The sequence below is a fragment of the Rhineura floridana genome, chromosome 13, assembly GCF_030035675.1.
Source record: "Rhineura floridana isolate rRhiFlo1 chromosome 13, rRhiFlo1.hap2, whole genome shotgun sequence".
Taxonomy (NCBI): Eukaryota; Metazoa; Chordata; class Lepidosauria; order Squamata; family Rhineuridae; genus Rhineura; species Rhineura floridana.
The window spans coordinates 10,243,527-10,260,215 of NC_084492.1; the positions used below are offsets into that span (position 1 = coordinate 10,243,527).

At 43.1% G+C, this 16,689-nt stretch overlaps 1 protein-coding gene and 1 long non-coding RNA gene across 4 annotated transcripts in view; one reads left to right on the forward strand and one right to left on the reverse strand.

Annotated features, from left to right (window-relative positions):
* On the reverse strand, positions 1–5,283 carry LOC133369110 (uncharacterized). Its single transcript, XR_009758823.1, has 3 exons — positions 4,877–5,283; positions 2,591–2,662; positions 1–872 (listed from the first exon to the last, which is right to left on the reverse strand). It is a non-coding gene; the product is annotated as an uncharacterized LOC133369110 (long non-coding RNA).
* The window catches only part of LOC133369108 (cytochrome P450 2J2-like), a 25,313-nt gene continuing 12,730 nt past the window's right edge, over positions 4,107–16,689 (forward strand). For 2 of the 3 annotated variants that reach the window (XM_061594016.1, XM_061594018.1), the window contains exons 1-3: positions 4,107–4,295; positions 7,778–7,940; positions 13,206–13,358. In XM_061594016.1, coding sequence (XP_061450000.1) covers positions 4,137–4,295; positions 7,778–7,940; positions 13,206–13,358 — 475 coding nt within the window. In that variant the 5' untranslated portion in view covers positions 4,107–4,136. The remainder of the gene's footprint in view (positions 4,296–7,777; positions 7,941–13,205; positions 13,359–16,689) is intronic. The other variant, XM_061594017.1, reaches the window with a different exon arrangement.

A 16,689-nucleotide genomic window follows, 5' to 3' on the forward strand; every position in this document is an offset into this window, starting at 1 on the left:
ATAAAATACAATATAAAACCCAAAATACAACAATTAAAATTAAACAGCATTAAACTAAACAACATTAAAAGCTGACCCATCCCCGGAGACCCCATAGGCCTGCCTGAATAGCCAGGTCTTCAAGGCCCGGCGGAAACCTGTCAGGGAGGGGGTATGGCGAAGTTCGAAAGGAAGGGAATTCCAGAGGGTGGGGGCCACAATAGAAAATGCCCTCTCTCTGGTCCGCACCAGCCTAGCTGTTTTAGCTGATGGAACCGAGAGAAGGTCTTGTGTGGCTGATCTTGTCAGGCGGCATAATTGGTGATGCTGGAGGTGCTCCTTCAGATAAACTGGGCCAGAACCGTATAGGGCTTTAAAGGTCAACACCAACACCTTGAATTGGGCCCGGTAGACAACTGGTAACCAGTGTAGATCTACTAATACCGGGGTGATATGATCACGGTGATGGCTATTCTTAATCAAGCGTGCCGCTGCATTCTGTATCAGCTGTAATTTCCGGACTGTCTTCAAGGGTAACCCCACATAGAGCGCATTACAGTAGTCTAAGCGAGAGGAGACCAGGGCATCACCCATGGGAGCAGGTGAACAGGAAGGTAGGGTTGCAGCGATTTCGTTAGCTATTACAAGCAGATCGGAAACAGCAAAAAGAATGGGGAGGGGGGAAATGTTGTGGATTGGCACAAGCCAGTTGTGAAAAACAAACCATGGACCAGAACCAAAGAGCAAACCCCATCCCTAGTGTCTGTAGGTGCCAATGTGTCCATCAGTACCTGGGAAAGGTCTGTTACGGATTGGACAATCTGATAATTTCGGTTCTCCCACTTTCACATTTTTCCAATCTTAAATTCAGTTCTTCAGGTTTCTGTGGAAATCTGCAATTAAAAAAAAAATCCTCATGAAAATTCTCTGGCGTTTTTGTAGGGAGTTTTGACTAACATACACATTTCTTGTGATATAATGCATTTTTGCATGTTATTTTCACCAATATATTCATCTTGTGAATAGCTTTCCCTAATGCATGCATTTTTGTAAATTTGGTTGGTTGGCAAACCATTGCATTGCAAAGTTCAAAAAAGTGTGAATTTTGAAGGATGGCTGTATTTTAGTTTTCATATTGTTTCAGAAAGTGCCAATATGATAGGTTCGGCTTGATATGCAAACTGAATTGAAATTCTTGCCCATCCCTTGCCTCACTAAATATCCTCTCAAAAATCCACCACACATGAGACATTTTACTCTGCCTGCTCAGTTTCTGTTTGCATTGGCTTGGCTTCTCCTACTTTGAAGTCGTTCTATCATGCCCCCACAGCAGCCATTTTTGTGACTGACAGCCACAACACTTTCTCAAAATTCCAGATCTGTCCACTGCCCCCCAGATAATCCAACCCTTGCTTCTAGGCAAAACAATAGCAGCAGATTTCAACGTCAGAGACACTGACGCAAAGTACTTCCTGGGCAGCCAGCATGACTCTGGTCACATTTACATAAGCCCCCCCTCAAGCGCTTTTGCCTGGCTGGAATATTTATTTATTTGTGGACAATTTATATACTGCTCATACTTAATGGTGCGCAACTTAAATAAACAAGTACAAAAAATACTGGAAAATATCTACATTCTATAAAATACAATTAACCACTAAATAAATGTTGCAATGGAGGCCAAGCAACGCGTACCAAAATGCACGTAGTAGCGTTAATGTAAATGCATATGTTAGTGAAAATAACATATAAATATGAATATTCAGGAAAACTGCTTTGCAAAAATATGTATATTAGGCAAACCTGTGTATAAAAATGTGTGTATTAGGACCAACAGTAGGCGGAGCCAGAGCCATTGACAGGTGGAGCCAACTTATTCATCGTCCTCTCTGCTGAGTTCTAAAGGTACAACACTGGGGAGGAAGCTGGCAGGCAATGTAGTCATCTGAGGTGTAGTCATCTGAGGTTGCTCGGGGTCGTAGACCAGTTACTTTTTTGGCAGTGTCTAGGCCAGGTTCCTATGTATGAGCCAACCAGCATGAAAGGGGAGCATGTTAGCCACTGAGGAAAGTCCTTGTTCTTTTATGCTGATTGGAGCCAATGAGAGTGAAAGGAGGTGAGTCAGCCAATGAGAAGACTCTTCTCAGTAGCTAACAGCCTCTGCTTTTATACTTGTTGGCTGCTAGGGACGTCTGTTGTAGTGGAGTATGGACTTGTGAGATAACAGGGAGATGAGGGAAAGGGGGAAAAGGGGCGTGGTTGTGAGGGGTGTATGGCGTGACTATCATGAAGGGTCCGTGCACTTCTGAATTCACCACTACACTACTGTTCCTTAGGTTGGTTATAAGCAAGAAGGCAAGCAAGTGAGAGCTGGTTGAGACTGGTGGGGAGGTGCCCCATTCACTCTAATGGAGAGCCTCCATTGCTTCCACTTAAAAATGAATCAAACATTGCAAAACACCATAACCCTTCAGTGATCTCTCCTCCAAAAGTAAGCCAAATCCTGGCATCATTACCCCCTGGAATTTCTTACCATTGGGAAAGTGGGGAGTGCATGGAAATGGAGACATTTTGAATAAAATACATAAGCATTGGGTTAAGTTTTGCTTACCATTTCTCCTTTCAGCATCCTTCTTTTTTGCTGTGCCATATTTCACTGCAGCTCTTAGAGCTAGGAAATGTTCTGATTTTAAAAATAACAATAAAAGATTGGAAATGGCAGGATTTTGCCAGCAGTTTTTGAATGCAATGTGCTGAATCTACAGTTTTAAAAGCCCTGTTGACAGGGTTTCCTGGTTGCTTAGTTATGTGGCACAGTCGACTGACCTATTTTAATTAAAGAGTAGAGACCATCTCATACCAAGCCATTTTTATACACATTTATTGTGCTTATATTTTGGTTTCCCTCCAAAGTCCCTTTATCTTGAGTTAGAACATCAGTCCATATTACTCAGCATTGTCAAGACAGATTGGTAATGGCTCTTCAGGGTTTCCGCTGGTCTTTCTCAGCTCTACAGGGAGATGCTAGGAATTGAACCTGGGTCCTTCAGCATACAAAGCAGATGCTCTATCGAGCTACATCCCCTTGTCTACTTGTACATGTTGTCCCAAGCCATCTAGACAGTATGTATCACTCCACACCGGCCCTCCACAATGTTGACCAAGCAGACACCATTTATGACCTCATGCAAGCACCTGGTTTCCCATTCATAATGCACTTAATGTTCTGGTTGCTAAGATGTACACTTAAGATCCACAATCACTGCTGCTGTAGCCACCTGAATCCAAACTGAGGCCACATCTGCACCATACATTTAAAGCACTATGATACCACTTCAACAGTTATAGCTTCCCACAAAGACTCCTGGGAGTTGTAATTTGTTATGGGTGCTGTGAGTTGTTAGGAGACTCTCTCTTCCCCTCACAGACCTGCCGTTCTCAGAGTTCCCTGGGAAGAGGGATTGATTGGTAAACCCGTCTGGGAATTGAAGCTCTGTGAGGGGGTGAGGGGTCTCCTAATAACTACAGTAAGTGTGCTGGAGAGTACAGTTAAAAGTAGATAGTTGGGAGAGAAGGATGGAAAGGGATGAAGGATTTGGGAGAATGAGTGCTATAGTGTTAGTTCTTCTGGGAGAATATGGGTTGTTGCAGTGGAGGCTGGTCCATTAGGGCAAATGGGACACTGCTCGGGATGGAAAGATCTGTGAATTTCAGTTCTCTCAGTTTCTCATTTTTTCCAATCATAAATTCAGTTCTCCACATTTATGCAGCAATTTTCAACTATTTTTTTAAAAAAGATCCTCATGAAAATTCTCCAGCATTTCAGTGCAAATTTCTGCTAATGAACACATTTTTTGTAGGCAGTTTTGATCAAAGTACACAGTTTTGCAAAACATTTCTTGTCATATAATGCATTTTTGTGTTATTTTCACTTATACATTCATTTTTATGCACGCTTTCCCTTAATGTTGTTTGGTTGGTGAAGTGCTTTGCAAAATTTAAGTAAGTGCAACCTTTTCTGCCCACCACACAGACAACTCCATTTTGGGAGTTTTCCCATCCAAACAAGGAATTCGGTTCTTGACCCCTTCTTTGGCTCACTACCATAAACAACAGTAGAAAGTTTAATCCACAGCAGCTGTCCCCTCACTTCCACCATGGCACTTTTCAGCTGGCTGCTGATCATTTCTTTCCTACTATATGGTTTCTGGAAGAGTTTCCGTCCCAAAAATTTCCCCCCAGGACCATGGGCTCTGCCGTTCCTTGGAAACGTGCTGCAGCTCAATAAATTGAATCCTTTGAAGGACTTAGAAAAGGTAAGGTCCTTTTTACCACCCTCACTTTCAAGCCCCTCACTGTGAACTAATCAAGAATCATTGACAGAGAACAAAGGGAGGTTTGATTGCCATAGTTTAATCAGACAGCTGCCGGAGGAAGTGCGATTCAAAGAAAAGGCATACCTGGAAGGTGTGTTTCGGGAGTTTACCTTTTTGTGTGAGACTAAATTTTTTCTTTCCATGTATAGTTATAATAGGTGCCATTTTAGTACCTGTTAAGTCATATAACATATGAATATGACTCAAGATCATTATTCAGAATCTGTCTGCACTGGAAGGTCGGATGAGGGAGAACTGTCTTTAGTACACATTTTAGTGCAAACCTGCGGTAATTTGCACTTCTGGAACCAATAAGTGGACCGAAACACAGCTATCTTTGGAAATGTGCCCTTCTCCGAATTTTGTGACACAGTTCTCCAAACAAAGCACCTCTTAGCAAACTTCATTTACAAAATTGCATTATAGGGGGGGGAATGCTTGCAGAAATACTAGGCCAAATTGCATACAAAAATGGCATGCATTAGGATAGTGGTTTCCAAATGTTTTCCCCCATGGACTACCTGAAAATCACTGACGGTCTTGGTGGACCACTTAATGACTTTTCTGCTGTTGTAGCAATTGTAATGTGCTGGTGCTGGATGCTTGTCCCATTCAGAGCGGGATCCATGAGGCTGAGACGCAGGTGCAATTAAATCTTGTTTTATTAAAGTAATGGATGCATCAAAAGCAGTGTGCTTCATAGAATGCTAGCTCACTAGAATTCCCTAACTACACTCTAGACATGCTCTGCAACGTGTGAAGAAAGTTGACTCAGCAGCTTGAACCAGAAAGCTGCAGTCTTAAGTAGGAAAAGTCTTTGATCGTAATCTCTGACTCCTTCGCAAGTCCAACCTCTCTCCTGTCCATTTCTCGTGGCGTCGAGAGCGGGGTGACGGGGGGTGTGCCTCCAGAGGCTCATCCGAAAGAACCAGCACCTTAGCAACAGGCTCTAGGTCGGGTGGCAGAGATGCACTTGGAGGCTGTCTTGAGCCGCTCGGTGAAGGGGGAGTCAACGCGCGCTCAGAGGCAACATCCAATGGCTCCTCTGATCTGTCTGGGGGCAGTGCACTCTCTTCTTCGGATATCGCGCCATCCGTGGGAACTGGCCCAAACTCAACCTCACTCTCCCTCCCAAGGTCTTGTTGAGACTCCACCACTCCCGCATCTTCCGCGCCTCCTGGCAGCTGGGGAGCCTGAAGCTCATGTCTTCCCTCTCCCAAGCCCTCGCGGGTGAGCAGAGGCTCAACAATGCTGTAGGATTTTTTAATTGTATCTTTTTATATTGTATTTTAATTGTATATTTTAATATTGTATTTTATTGTATCACAATTTGTATTCCATAGAATTCCAATTGCAATACAGAAAACACAATATAAGAAATAAAAGAAGCAATTAAAATACAATGAAAAATTAACATGAATATTTAACATGGACATACCGCAGGCCACCTGAATAAAGCTCATGGAGCACTGGTGGTCCAAGCATCACAGTTTGGGAGTAGAAAAGGACTTCAAATGCAAAGATGTATCACCGAACACTTAAGTCAGGATCATTCAGACCATGGTATTCCCGATCTCTATGGATGGATGTGAAAGTTGGACAGTGAAAAAAGGGGATAAAAGAAAAATCAACTCATTTGAAGTGTGGTGTTGGAGGAGAGCTTTGCAGGTACCATGGACCGCGAAAAAGCCCAATAATTGGGTGTTAGAACAAATTAAACCAGAACTGTCCCTAGAAGCTAAAATGATGAAACTGAGGTTATCATACTTTGGACACATCATGAGAAGACATGATTCACTAGAAAAGACAATAATGCTGGGGAAAACAGAAGGGAGTAGAAAAAGAGGAAGACCAAACAAGAGATGGATTGATTCCATAAAGGAAGCCACAGACCTGAACTTACAAGATCTGACAGGGTGGTTTGTAGCAGATGCTATTGGAGGTCACTGATTCATCGGGTCGCCATAAGTCAAAATCGACTTGAAGGCACATCACACATACACAGCGGGGTGTTTATTTACTTGTTTGTTTAGGGAAAAAATGGAAAGACGAGGAACTGAACTGACTTATTTGCCCATCTTTAACCAGAAGCCTTAACTTCCAGACAAGGTGATTCTTTCCTCAAGTGACCACTGTAACATTTCTAGCCTTGTTCAAGTTTCAGTATATCTGATGGCCGGTGGATTAAGAAACTTGGAGAATATGCCCTTTTGGCACATAAGCAGTACATAAATAAATAAATAATTAAAAAATAATGTATGATTAAATTTACAAATTTGGTCCAATTCAAAGAAGACAAAAAGGTTCACTGCTTTGGACCTGGGATATTTACTTTGATCACAATGTTAATCATAATACTCTAATATTTTATTTTATTTACTAGATTATCACATTGAATAACTATGCATAGCACATAGTTCTCACATCATCATCATAACAACAACAACTACAACAACAATAATATCCAATGTGTCCATCAGTTTCAAAAATGTGTATTTGAACTTCGAGGGCTTCTGGAGTCATGAAAGACTAACACCAAGTATACTTAAACGAATAAGGAAAGGATTGTCTGGTAGAGATTTTGGTATATAAATATATAAACATGAAGCTAAAATGGAAATTTAGTCATGGGTGCCATCTTCCGATTCCATGATTAATAATTAAAATTAGGCCACTTGATATTCATTATCTTGTAGGTGCACCTGATCCCTTGATGCCCTACTCAGCTGGTCCTACTGATGTGTCAAATGGCCAGACTGCTGCCCATTTGCACCAGGTTAAAAGTAGCAACTGCTGGTTCTTAGAATACTGTGATATCTGGACAAGCAGTTTAGAAATCATGCAATTTCGCTCTACAGTGAGATCCTTTTTAAAATGGTCACACTGGCGTCCTGTTCTTTCAGTCTCCATTTTTGCATAGTCCTGTCTAAGGACATAAGAAGAGCCTGACTGCTGGATCTGGCCAAAGGTCCATCTAGTCCCGCACTCTGTTCTCAAAGTGACCCACCAGATACCTGTTATGGGAAGCCCCCCTTGTGATTCCCAGCAACTTGGCATCCAGAGGCATACTGTCTCCGACAGTGGAGGTAGCACATAGCCATTGCGTGACTCGTAGCCATTGATAGCCTTATCCTCCATGAATTTGTCTAATCCTCTTTTAAAGTCATCCAAGGTGATGACCATCACTGCATCATCTAGCACCAGCGGGACCACAAAGAATGAGTATTGTTTGGTCTGTGTTTGGTCAGGAAGGGAACTGGATCAGCTTTTGGGAACTGGATAATGGTGTTGATTGCATCCTCATGCAGATACCGATCCCTCTCAGCCTTTTCCTTGATGCTTCCACATCACACAATTGCAACAACTTGCTCTAGCACCTCTGCTAATGCCCCTCATACTAACTGCTGGCTCTTTCATTTCAGTTTGCCAAAAAATATGGCCCTGTCTTCAGTTTGTACATAGGAGGAATACCTATTGTCTTTGTTCATGGGCTTCCATTGATAAAAGAGGTCCTAGTGGTGAAAGGAACAGAATTTGCTGGACGGCCGAACAACACTTTTATAAACACCATCCATAAGAAAAAAGGTATCTGGATATAATTTACAAATTATTTTCCCTTTGATTAAAATGATTGTGCCTCTTTCTTTGTTGTATGACCCTAATAATACTGCAAGGGAATTGACAGCCTCACCCCTCGTCACTATAGTTGCCAAGGAACCTGCCCCTCCATAACGGCAAGGCGGCTGAGGCATGTCAGCTTGCCTTTCTCTAATTCCAGATGATGATGGCTTCCTTGGGAGATGCTATCTAGGATGGAGAAAGGTTTGGACCTCCATAGTTTCTTCCATGGGCAAAAAAATTAGATCAGCATCAATATCCCAAGCACGTGCAAAATTTAAGAAACCCAGAATATTGTTTGAATGGATGTTGATTGTTTCCCCATGCCAGCCACATGCACCTTTCCTGGAGCAAACACTTTGCTCTTAATATATTTCATGTGGTTCCCAAACTTTTTATTCCCCATTGACCACTTGAAAATTGCTGAGGGTCTTGGGGAGTCATTTAATGATTTTTCTGGCTGTTGCAGCAATTGTAATGTATTCCACTAGATTCTATATGAATTTTAATTGTATTTTTATTTCTACTTTTTTTATATAGGTAGTATTTTATTGTATTACAGTTTGAATTTGGTGGAATATAAGAAATAAAAGCAGCAATAAAAAACAAATAATAGGCAACATGAGATTTTGATGCGATGGCTACATCTTCCATCATCAACCACAAACCGTTTAGATACTTTGGTAGACAGTGCTGGGGAGGAGTCAGTGGTCGTGGTGCACGTTGGCACCAACGACATGGGGAAATGCAGCCGTGAGGTCCTGGAAGCACAATTTAGGTTGCTAGGTAGGATGCTGAAAGCCAGGACCTCCAAGGTGGCTTTCTCTGAAATGCTACCGGTTCCACGCGCAGGACCAGCCAGACAGGCCCAGCTTCGCAGTCTCAATGCGTGGATGAGACGATGGTGTCGGGTGGAAGGGTTTGGATTTGTTAGGCACTGGGGATCATTTTGGGACAAGCCGGGCCTGTACAAAAGGGACGGGCTCCACTTGAACCAGAATGGAACCAGACTGCTAGCACTTAAAATTAAAAAGGTAGCAGAGCAGCTTTTAAACTGACTGAGGGGGGAAACCCGACAGGAGCTGAGAAAGGTCCAGTTCGGAATAAACCTCCCCCCTCGGATAAAAACCAAAGAAATGATGAATTTTTAAAAGGGGTAGGCCTAGAAGTAGGCATTGTGAGAGCAAGGGCACAGGATATAAATTCAGAAGAGCAAAATTACCACAGGCCTAACCACAAGTGCCAAAGACACTTGAAGAGAGACACTGCTTACAAGTGCCTGTACGGTAATGCTAGGAGCCTGCGAACCAAGATGGGAGAACTGGAGTGCTTGGTCTTAGAGGAGAGCATTGATATAATGAGCATAACGGAGACCTGGTGGAATGGAGAAAACCAGTGGGATACGGTTATCCCTGGATATAAACTATATCGGAAGGACAGGGAAGGACGTATTGGTGGCGGAGTCGCTCTATACGTGAAAGAAGGCATTGAATCCAGCAAGCTCGAAACCCCAAAAGAGGCAGACTCCTCCACAGAATCGTTGTGGGTGGTGATACCGTGCCCCAGGAGGGACTTAATACTGGGAACGATCTATCGTCCCCCTGATCAAAATGCTCAGGGAGACCTTGAGATGAGATATGAAATTGAGGAAGCATCCAAACTAGGAAATGTGGTAGTAATGGGTGACTTCAACTACCCGGACATAGACTGGCTGCATATGTGTTCCAGTCATGACAAAGAAGCAAAGTTTCTAGATATTCTAAATGACTATTCCCTAGACCAGTTGGTCATGGAACCGACCAGAGGGACGGCAACCTTGGACTTAATCCTCAGTGGGGACCGGGACCTGGTGCGAGATGTAAGTGTTGTTGAACCGATTGGGAGCAGTGACCACAGTGCTATTAAATTAAACATACATGTAACTGGCCAATTGCCAAGAAAATCCAACACGGTCACATTTGACTTCAAAAGAGGAAAATGAGGGGATTGGTAAAAAGAAAGCTGAAAAACAAAGTCTAGAGGGTCACATCACTTGAAAATGCTTGGAAGTTGTTTAAAAACACTATATTAGAAGCTCAACTGGAGTGCATACCGCAGATCAGAAAAGGTACCGCCATGGCCAAGAAGATGCCAGCATGGTTAACGAGCAAAGTCAAGGAAGCTCTTAGAGGCAAAAAGTCTTCCTTCAGAAAATAGAAGTCTTGTCCGAATGAAGAAAATAAAAAAGAACACAAACTCTGGCAAAAGAAATGCAAGAAGACAATAAGGGATGCTAAAAAAGAATTTGAGGAGCACATTGCTAAGAACATAAAAACCAACAACAAAAAATTCTATAAATACATTCAAAGCAGGAGACCATCTAGGGAGGCGATTGGACCCTTGGATGATAAGGGAGTCAAGGTGTACTAAACAACGATAAGAAGATTGCAGAGAAGCTAAATGAATTCTTTGCATCTGTCTCACAGTGGAAGATATAGGGCAGATCCCTGAACCTGAACTAACATTTGCAGGAAGGGATTCTGAGGAACTGAGACAAATAGTGGTAACGAGAGAGGAAGTTCTAGGCTTAATGGACAATATAAAAACTGACAAATCACCGGGCCCGTATGGCATCCACCCGAGAGTTCTCAAAGAACTGAAATGTGAAATTGCTGATCTGCTACCTAAAATATGTAACTTGTCCCTCGGGTCCTCCTCCGTGCCTGAGGACTGGAAAGTGGCAAATGTAACGCCAATATTCAAAAAGGGATCCAGAGGGGATCCCGGAAATTACAGGCCAGTTAGCTTAACTTCTGTCCCTGGAAAACTGGTAGAAAGTATTATTAAAGGTAGATTAACTAAGCACATAGAAGAACAAGCCTTGCTGAAGCAGAGCCAGCATGGCTTCTGCAAGGGAAAGTCCTGTCTCAGTAACCTATTAGAATTCTTTGATAGTGTCAACAAGCATATAGATAGAGGTGATCCAGTGGACATAGTGTACTTAGACTTTCAAAAAGCGTTTGACAAGGTACCTCACCAAAGACTTCTGACGAAGCTTAGCAGTCATGGAATAAGAGGAGAGGTCCTCTTGTGGATAAGGAATTGGTTAAGAAGCAGAAAGCAGAGAGTAGGAATAAACGGACAGTTCTCCCAATGGAGGGCTGTAGAAAGTGGGGTCCCTCAAGGATCGGTATTGGGACCTGTACTTTTCAACTTGTTCATTAATGACCTAGAATTAGGAGTGAGCAGTGAAGTGGCCAAGTTTGCTGATGACACTAAATTGTTCAGGGTTGTTAAAACAAAAAGGGATTGCGAAGAGCTCCAAAAAGACCTCTCCAAACTGAGTGAATGGGCGGAAAAATGGCAAATGCAATTCAATATAAATAAGTGTAAAATTATGCATATTGGAGCAAAAAATCTTAATTTCACATATACGCTCATGGGGTCTGAACTGGCGGTGACCGACCAGGAGAGAGACCTCGGGGTTGTAGTGGACAGCACGATGAAAATGTTGACCCAGTGTGTGGCAGCTGTGAAAAAGGCAAATTCCATGCTAGCGATAATTAGGAAAGGTATTGAAAATAAAACAGCCGATATCATAATGCCGTTGTATAAATCTATGGTGCGGCCGCATTTGGAATACTGTGTACAGTTCTGGTTGCCTCATCTCAAAAAGGATATTATAGAGTTGGAAAGGGTTCAGAAGAGGGCAACCAGAATGATCAAGGGGATGGAGCGACTCGCTTACGAGGAAAGGTTGCAGTATTCGGGGCTTTTTAGTTTAGAGAAAAGACGGGTCAGAGGAGACATGATAGAAGTGTATAAAATTATGCATGGCATTGAGAAAGTGGATAGAGAAAAGTTCTTCTCCCTCTCTCATAATACTAGAACTCGTGGACATTCAAAGAAGCTGAATGTTGGAAGATTCAGGACAGACAAAAGGAAGTACTTCTTTACTCAGTGCATAGTTAAACTATGGAATTTGCTCCCACAGGATGCAGTAATGGCCACCAGCTTGGATGGCTTTAAAGGAAGATTAGACAAATTCATGGAGGACAGGGCTATCAATGGCTACTAGCCATGATGGCTGTGCTCTGCCACCCTAGTCAGAGGCAGCATGCTTCAGAAAACCAGTTGCCGGAAGCCTCAGGAGGGGAGAGTGTTCTTGCACTCAGGTCCTGCTTGCGGGCTTCCCCCAGGCACCTGGTTGGCCACTGTGAGAACAGGATGCTGGACTAGATGGGCCACTGGCCTGATCCAGCAGGCTCTTCTTATGTTCTTATGTTCTTAAATACACAGCGGCATCAGGGACCTCTTGAATGAAGCTTGTGGACCACTGGTGGTCTATGGACCACAATTTGTGAACACATGACTTAGGGTAGAAACTGCTTACTATTCTGCCAGTTCCAATGTGTCTCCACCTCTCTTTTCTGAAAACACAACACTAGGCAAACCCCACCGCTTTTTATTGTAAATCCTAGCGGGAGCCACTTGAGTGAGTGTTTATTTTTAAAATTCAGCTTCAAAGATATTTTGCAACTGATTGGCAGATAAATCTGTTCCCCCTGCAGGTGTGGTCAATGGAAATGCTTTGATCTGGCAACTAGTATGTTGAGAGCCTTAGACAATCTCACCTGTCCTGTCTACTTAATATCTAGGCATCTTCATTTTAAGATGCCATAGGTTTGAATTCCCATGCGTTCAGTCTAAGAAGGTATTAAAATGTGAAAGTGCTCAGTGCTACTCCTGTGTAAATTACACAAAGGGCATTTCTCAGCAAAGGAAGCAGAATCTATAAAGCCTGTCCATTGCAGTTACCCAATATGTTATCCTAGTATCCATCTCCCTTCCAGGATCCCGGGTAGAGGGGACATAATGAAATGCACTAGGAACACAGCAGCACAGGAAGCTGCCATATAGTGAGTCAGACCATTGGTCCATTAAGCTCAGTATTATCCACACTGACTGGCAGCAACTCTCCAGGATTTCAGACAGGGTTCTCTCCCAGCCCTACCTGGAGATGCTGGAGATTGAACCTGGGACCTTCTTCAGGCAAAGCAGATGCTCTGCCACTGAGCCCTTCCCCTCACTACAGCCTCTCCCTTAGGGCCCAGGAAGATGGGGATTTCCCTTGTTTCTAAATCCTTTCCAAATTCTTTGGCAAGCAGATTTGGAAACTGGCCACTCATTAGCAAAATACAGATGAGCATAATTTTATGCCCCCTTGCAATCCTTCGCCTTTCACTCCTGCAGGTATAATCATGGCACATTATGGCCAAGCTTGGAAGGAACAAAAAAAGTTTTCACTGATGGTTCTCAGGAATTTTGGACTGGGCAAGAGATCACTGGAGGAAAGGATCCTGGAAGAGGCTACCTATTTGAGTCAAGCATTTACAGAAAACTTGAGTAAGCAATAGGGATGGAATCGTCTCCTTATTTACGTTTCTTTATGTGTGGCCCCCAGTGGTTGTTAACAATCTGATTCCTTTTTCCTCCAATATCTTTTCATTTTTTCGATCTCATATATATCTTTGCAGAGAATTATCAATATTATAATTTCTATTTATTCACGAGTCTCCACTGGTATCAATCTTTACTCTGAACTCTGTAATGATTCCCTGTTTACATTCCTTTTCAAGTGCACTGCAGTGCAGACAGATTAAGGAAGATAATCAAGTCAGTGTCTTCCCCCCCTGCTGCTACAATCAAGGCATCATTCTCCCTGCTGCTTTCTGTCTGTCAGTTACAATCAACACTTCATTGACATCAGTGAAAGGGAATACACATTTGAAGAGTTCATGTAGAAAGTAGATCAATACAAGTATCACCCACACTATCGATTTCAAAGTGAATTTTTAAAAAAAGAATTGGAAAAAAAAGAAGTATGAATCGGAAACCAGGCTTGGAGAGTTGCTACTTCAAAATTCTCTCCGCAAAGATAGAGAATATTAGAAATAATAATTAATCCGATGGCAAATCCAATTATTGCAGAAAAGGAGCCCATCACTAGTAAGCACCACAGGGGAAGGGATGGATGGGAAACCTAACATTGTTATTCCTTTCTCTTTTATAAAATGGTGCTTAGTTAGCCCCCTTGTTTACCAGGGTGCTGGGAGATTAGAATGCACAGGTGCCATACAACTCAGATGCAAGGACACTCTAGCTGGCAATGGTATGGGATGAGCCATACTTCTCTGCTAGGGAAGGGGAAGAAATTTAATTCAGTTTACATTGTAAGCTGAATCTATCAAATTCACACTTTCTAAAACAATATGAGGACCGAAGCACAGCCATCCTTCGAAATTTGCACTTTCCTGAATTTTTCGATACAGTTCGCCATTCAGTGTTTACAAAAATGCATAGATTAGGGGAAAGTGTGCACAGCAATAAATATATTAGCAAAAATGGCATATAAAATGATGTGACATTATATGACAAGAAATTGCTTTCAACAATGAGGACATTAGTTAAAACGTACAAAAATGTGTTTATTAGGAGAAATTTGCACTGAAATGCTGATTAATTCTCATGAGGATTTTAAAAAAATTCACAGATTGCTGCAGAAATGTAGAGAACTGAATTTAATGGGTTTGGTACCGAAACAGCCTTGGTACAATGACCTTTGTCGGGAGAGGGACAAGGGGAGTGTGACCCTGTTGATTCTCCTTCATCTCTCAGCTGCTTTTGATACCATCGACCATGGTATCCTTCTGGGAAGACTCACGGAGTTGGGAGTTGGGGGTAATGCTTGGCATTGGCTCCGCTCCTACTTGGTGGGTCGTCAACAGAAGGTAGGGCTTGGGGAACACTGCTCGACACCCTGGACTCTCCATTGTGGAGTCCCACAGGGATCGGTACTGTCCCCCATGCTTTTTAACATCTATATGAAGCCGCTGGGTGCGGTCATCAGGAGTTTTGGAGTGCGTTGTCACCAGTATGCTGATGACACGCAACTTTATTTCTCCTTTTCATCTTCCTCAGGTGAGGCTGTTAACGTACTAAACCGTTGCCTGGCCGCGATAATGGATTGGATGGGACCTAACAGACTGAAGCTTAATCCAGACAAGACCGAGACGCTGTTAGTGAGTGCCTTCTCTGCCCAGATGGTGGATGTTCACCCTGTTCTGGATGGGGTTACACTCCCCTTGAAAGAACAGGTTCGTAGCTTGGGAGTTCTTTTCGACCCTTCCCTGTCTCTTGAGGCTCAGGTAGCCTCAGTGGCACGGAATGCTTTCTACCACCTTCGATTGGTAGCCCAGCTACGTCCCTATCTGGACAGTGATGACCTCGCCTCAGTTGTTCATGCTCTGGTAACTTCTAGATTGGACTACTGCAATGCGCTCTACAGTTCGGAAACTACAGTTAGTCCAGAATGCAGCGGCCAGATTGTTGACGCGGACCAGAAGGTCCGCTCATATAACACCTGTTCTGGCCCGTCTGCACTGGCTTCCTATTTGTTTCCGGGCTAAATTCAAAGTGCTGGTTTTGACCTATAAAGCCTTACACGGCATGGGACCACAATACCTGGTGGAGCGCCTCTCCCAATATGAAACTACCCGTACACTGCGCTCAACATCTAAGGCCCTCCTCCGAGTACCATCCCATCGAGAAGCTCGGAGGATGGTGACTAGAAATAGGGCCTTTTCGGTTGTGGCCCCCGAACTGTGGAATGGTCTTCCTGATGAGGTGCGCCTGGCGCCGACGCTGCTATCTTTTCGGCGCCAGGTGAAAACCTTTTTATATTCCCAGGCATTTTAATGTGTACTATTAATATTTACTGATGTATTTCGCTGCTGCTTTGATTTTTGTTTACGTCTGTTTGATTTGATTCCATTGTATTATTGTATTTATATATTTTCTGATTGTTTTATTGTTATATACACCGCCCAGAGAGCCCTCGGGCTTAGGGCGGTATATAAATTAAATTAAATCAATTAAATTAAATAAAATAAATAAATTAAATAAATTAAAATTGGAAAAATGGGAAACTGAGAGAACCAAAACTGACAGATCCTTCCATTCTTGTTCTCCACCAGTGCATCCTCAAAGTGTCATCCACTGGAGATTTTCTGACTGGTTCAGGAGCTACTCCATCTTGGACTAGGTGGTTAGAGCAGTAAGCTGCATTCCTTCATCATTGTATTGCACTGTAGGAGAAGTTTCAGGAATCACAGAATCATAGGGTAGAGACACACTTACTGTTGTGCCAATTCCAGTGCATCTCTACCTCTTTTCTAAAAAGAGGGGCACACGACACTAGTCAAACTCTGCCCCTTTTTACTCTTAAAGCCTCATCAGATTTACTTGAGTGCATTTTTTAAAAAAAATAGCTTCAGAGGGATTTCACAACTGATTGGTAGATCAACCCATTTGTATTCCAGGTGTGGCCAATAGACACACTTTGCTGCAGGCTCAGGCAGAGATAGTGATTGGCTCAACACTATGCTGTGGGCAGTCACAAAAGATCTGAAGTCAGTGGCGGGGAAGGAAGGTGTGGCCAGCAGAGGGCAGAGTCACTTCAAAATGCAGCCAGAACAAACATTGTGGCTGCTTTTGAACTGACTGCTGTGCCCACAGCCTTAGAATAGTAGAGCTGGAAGGGGCTTGTAAGGCAATTCAGTCCAACCCCCTGGAAGCTGGAGGCAAAAAAGGAGTGCCCCCCCAAAAAACCTCCACTTCCTCTATGAGCTTCAAGGCTCCCGTACCAGGCTGACTACAACCAGTGATGGGCTGTGCC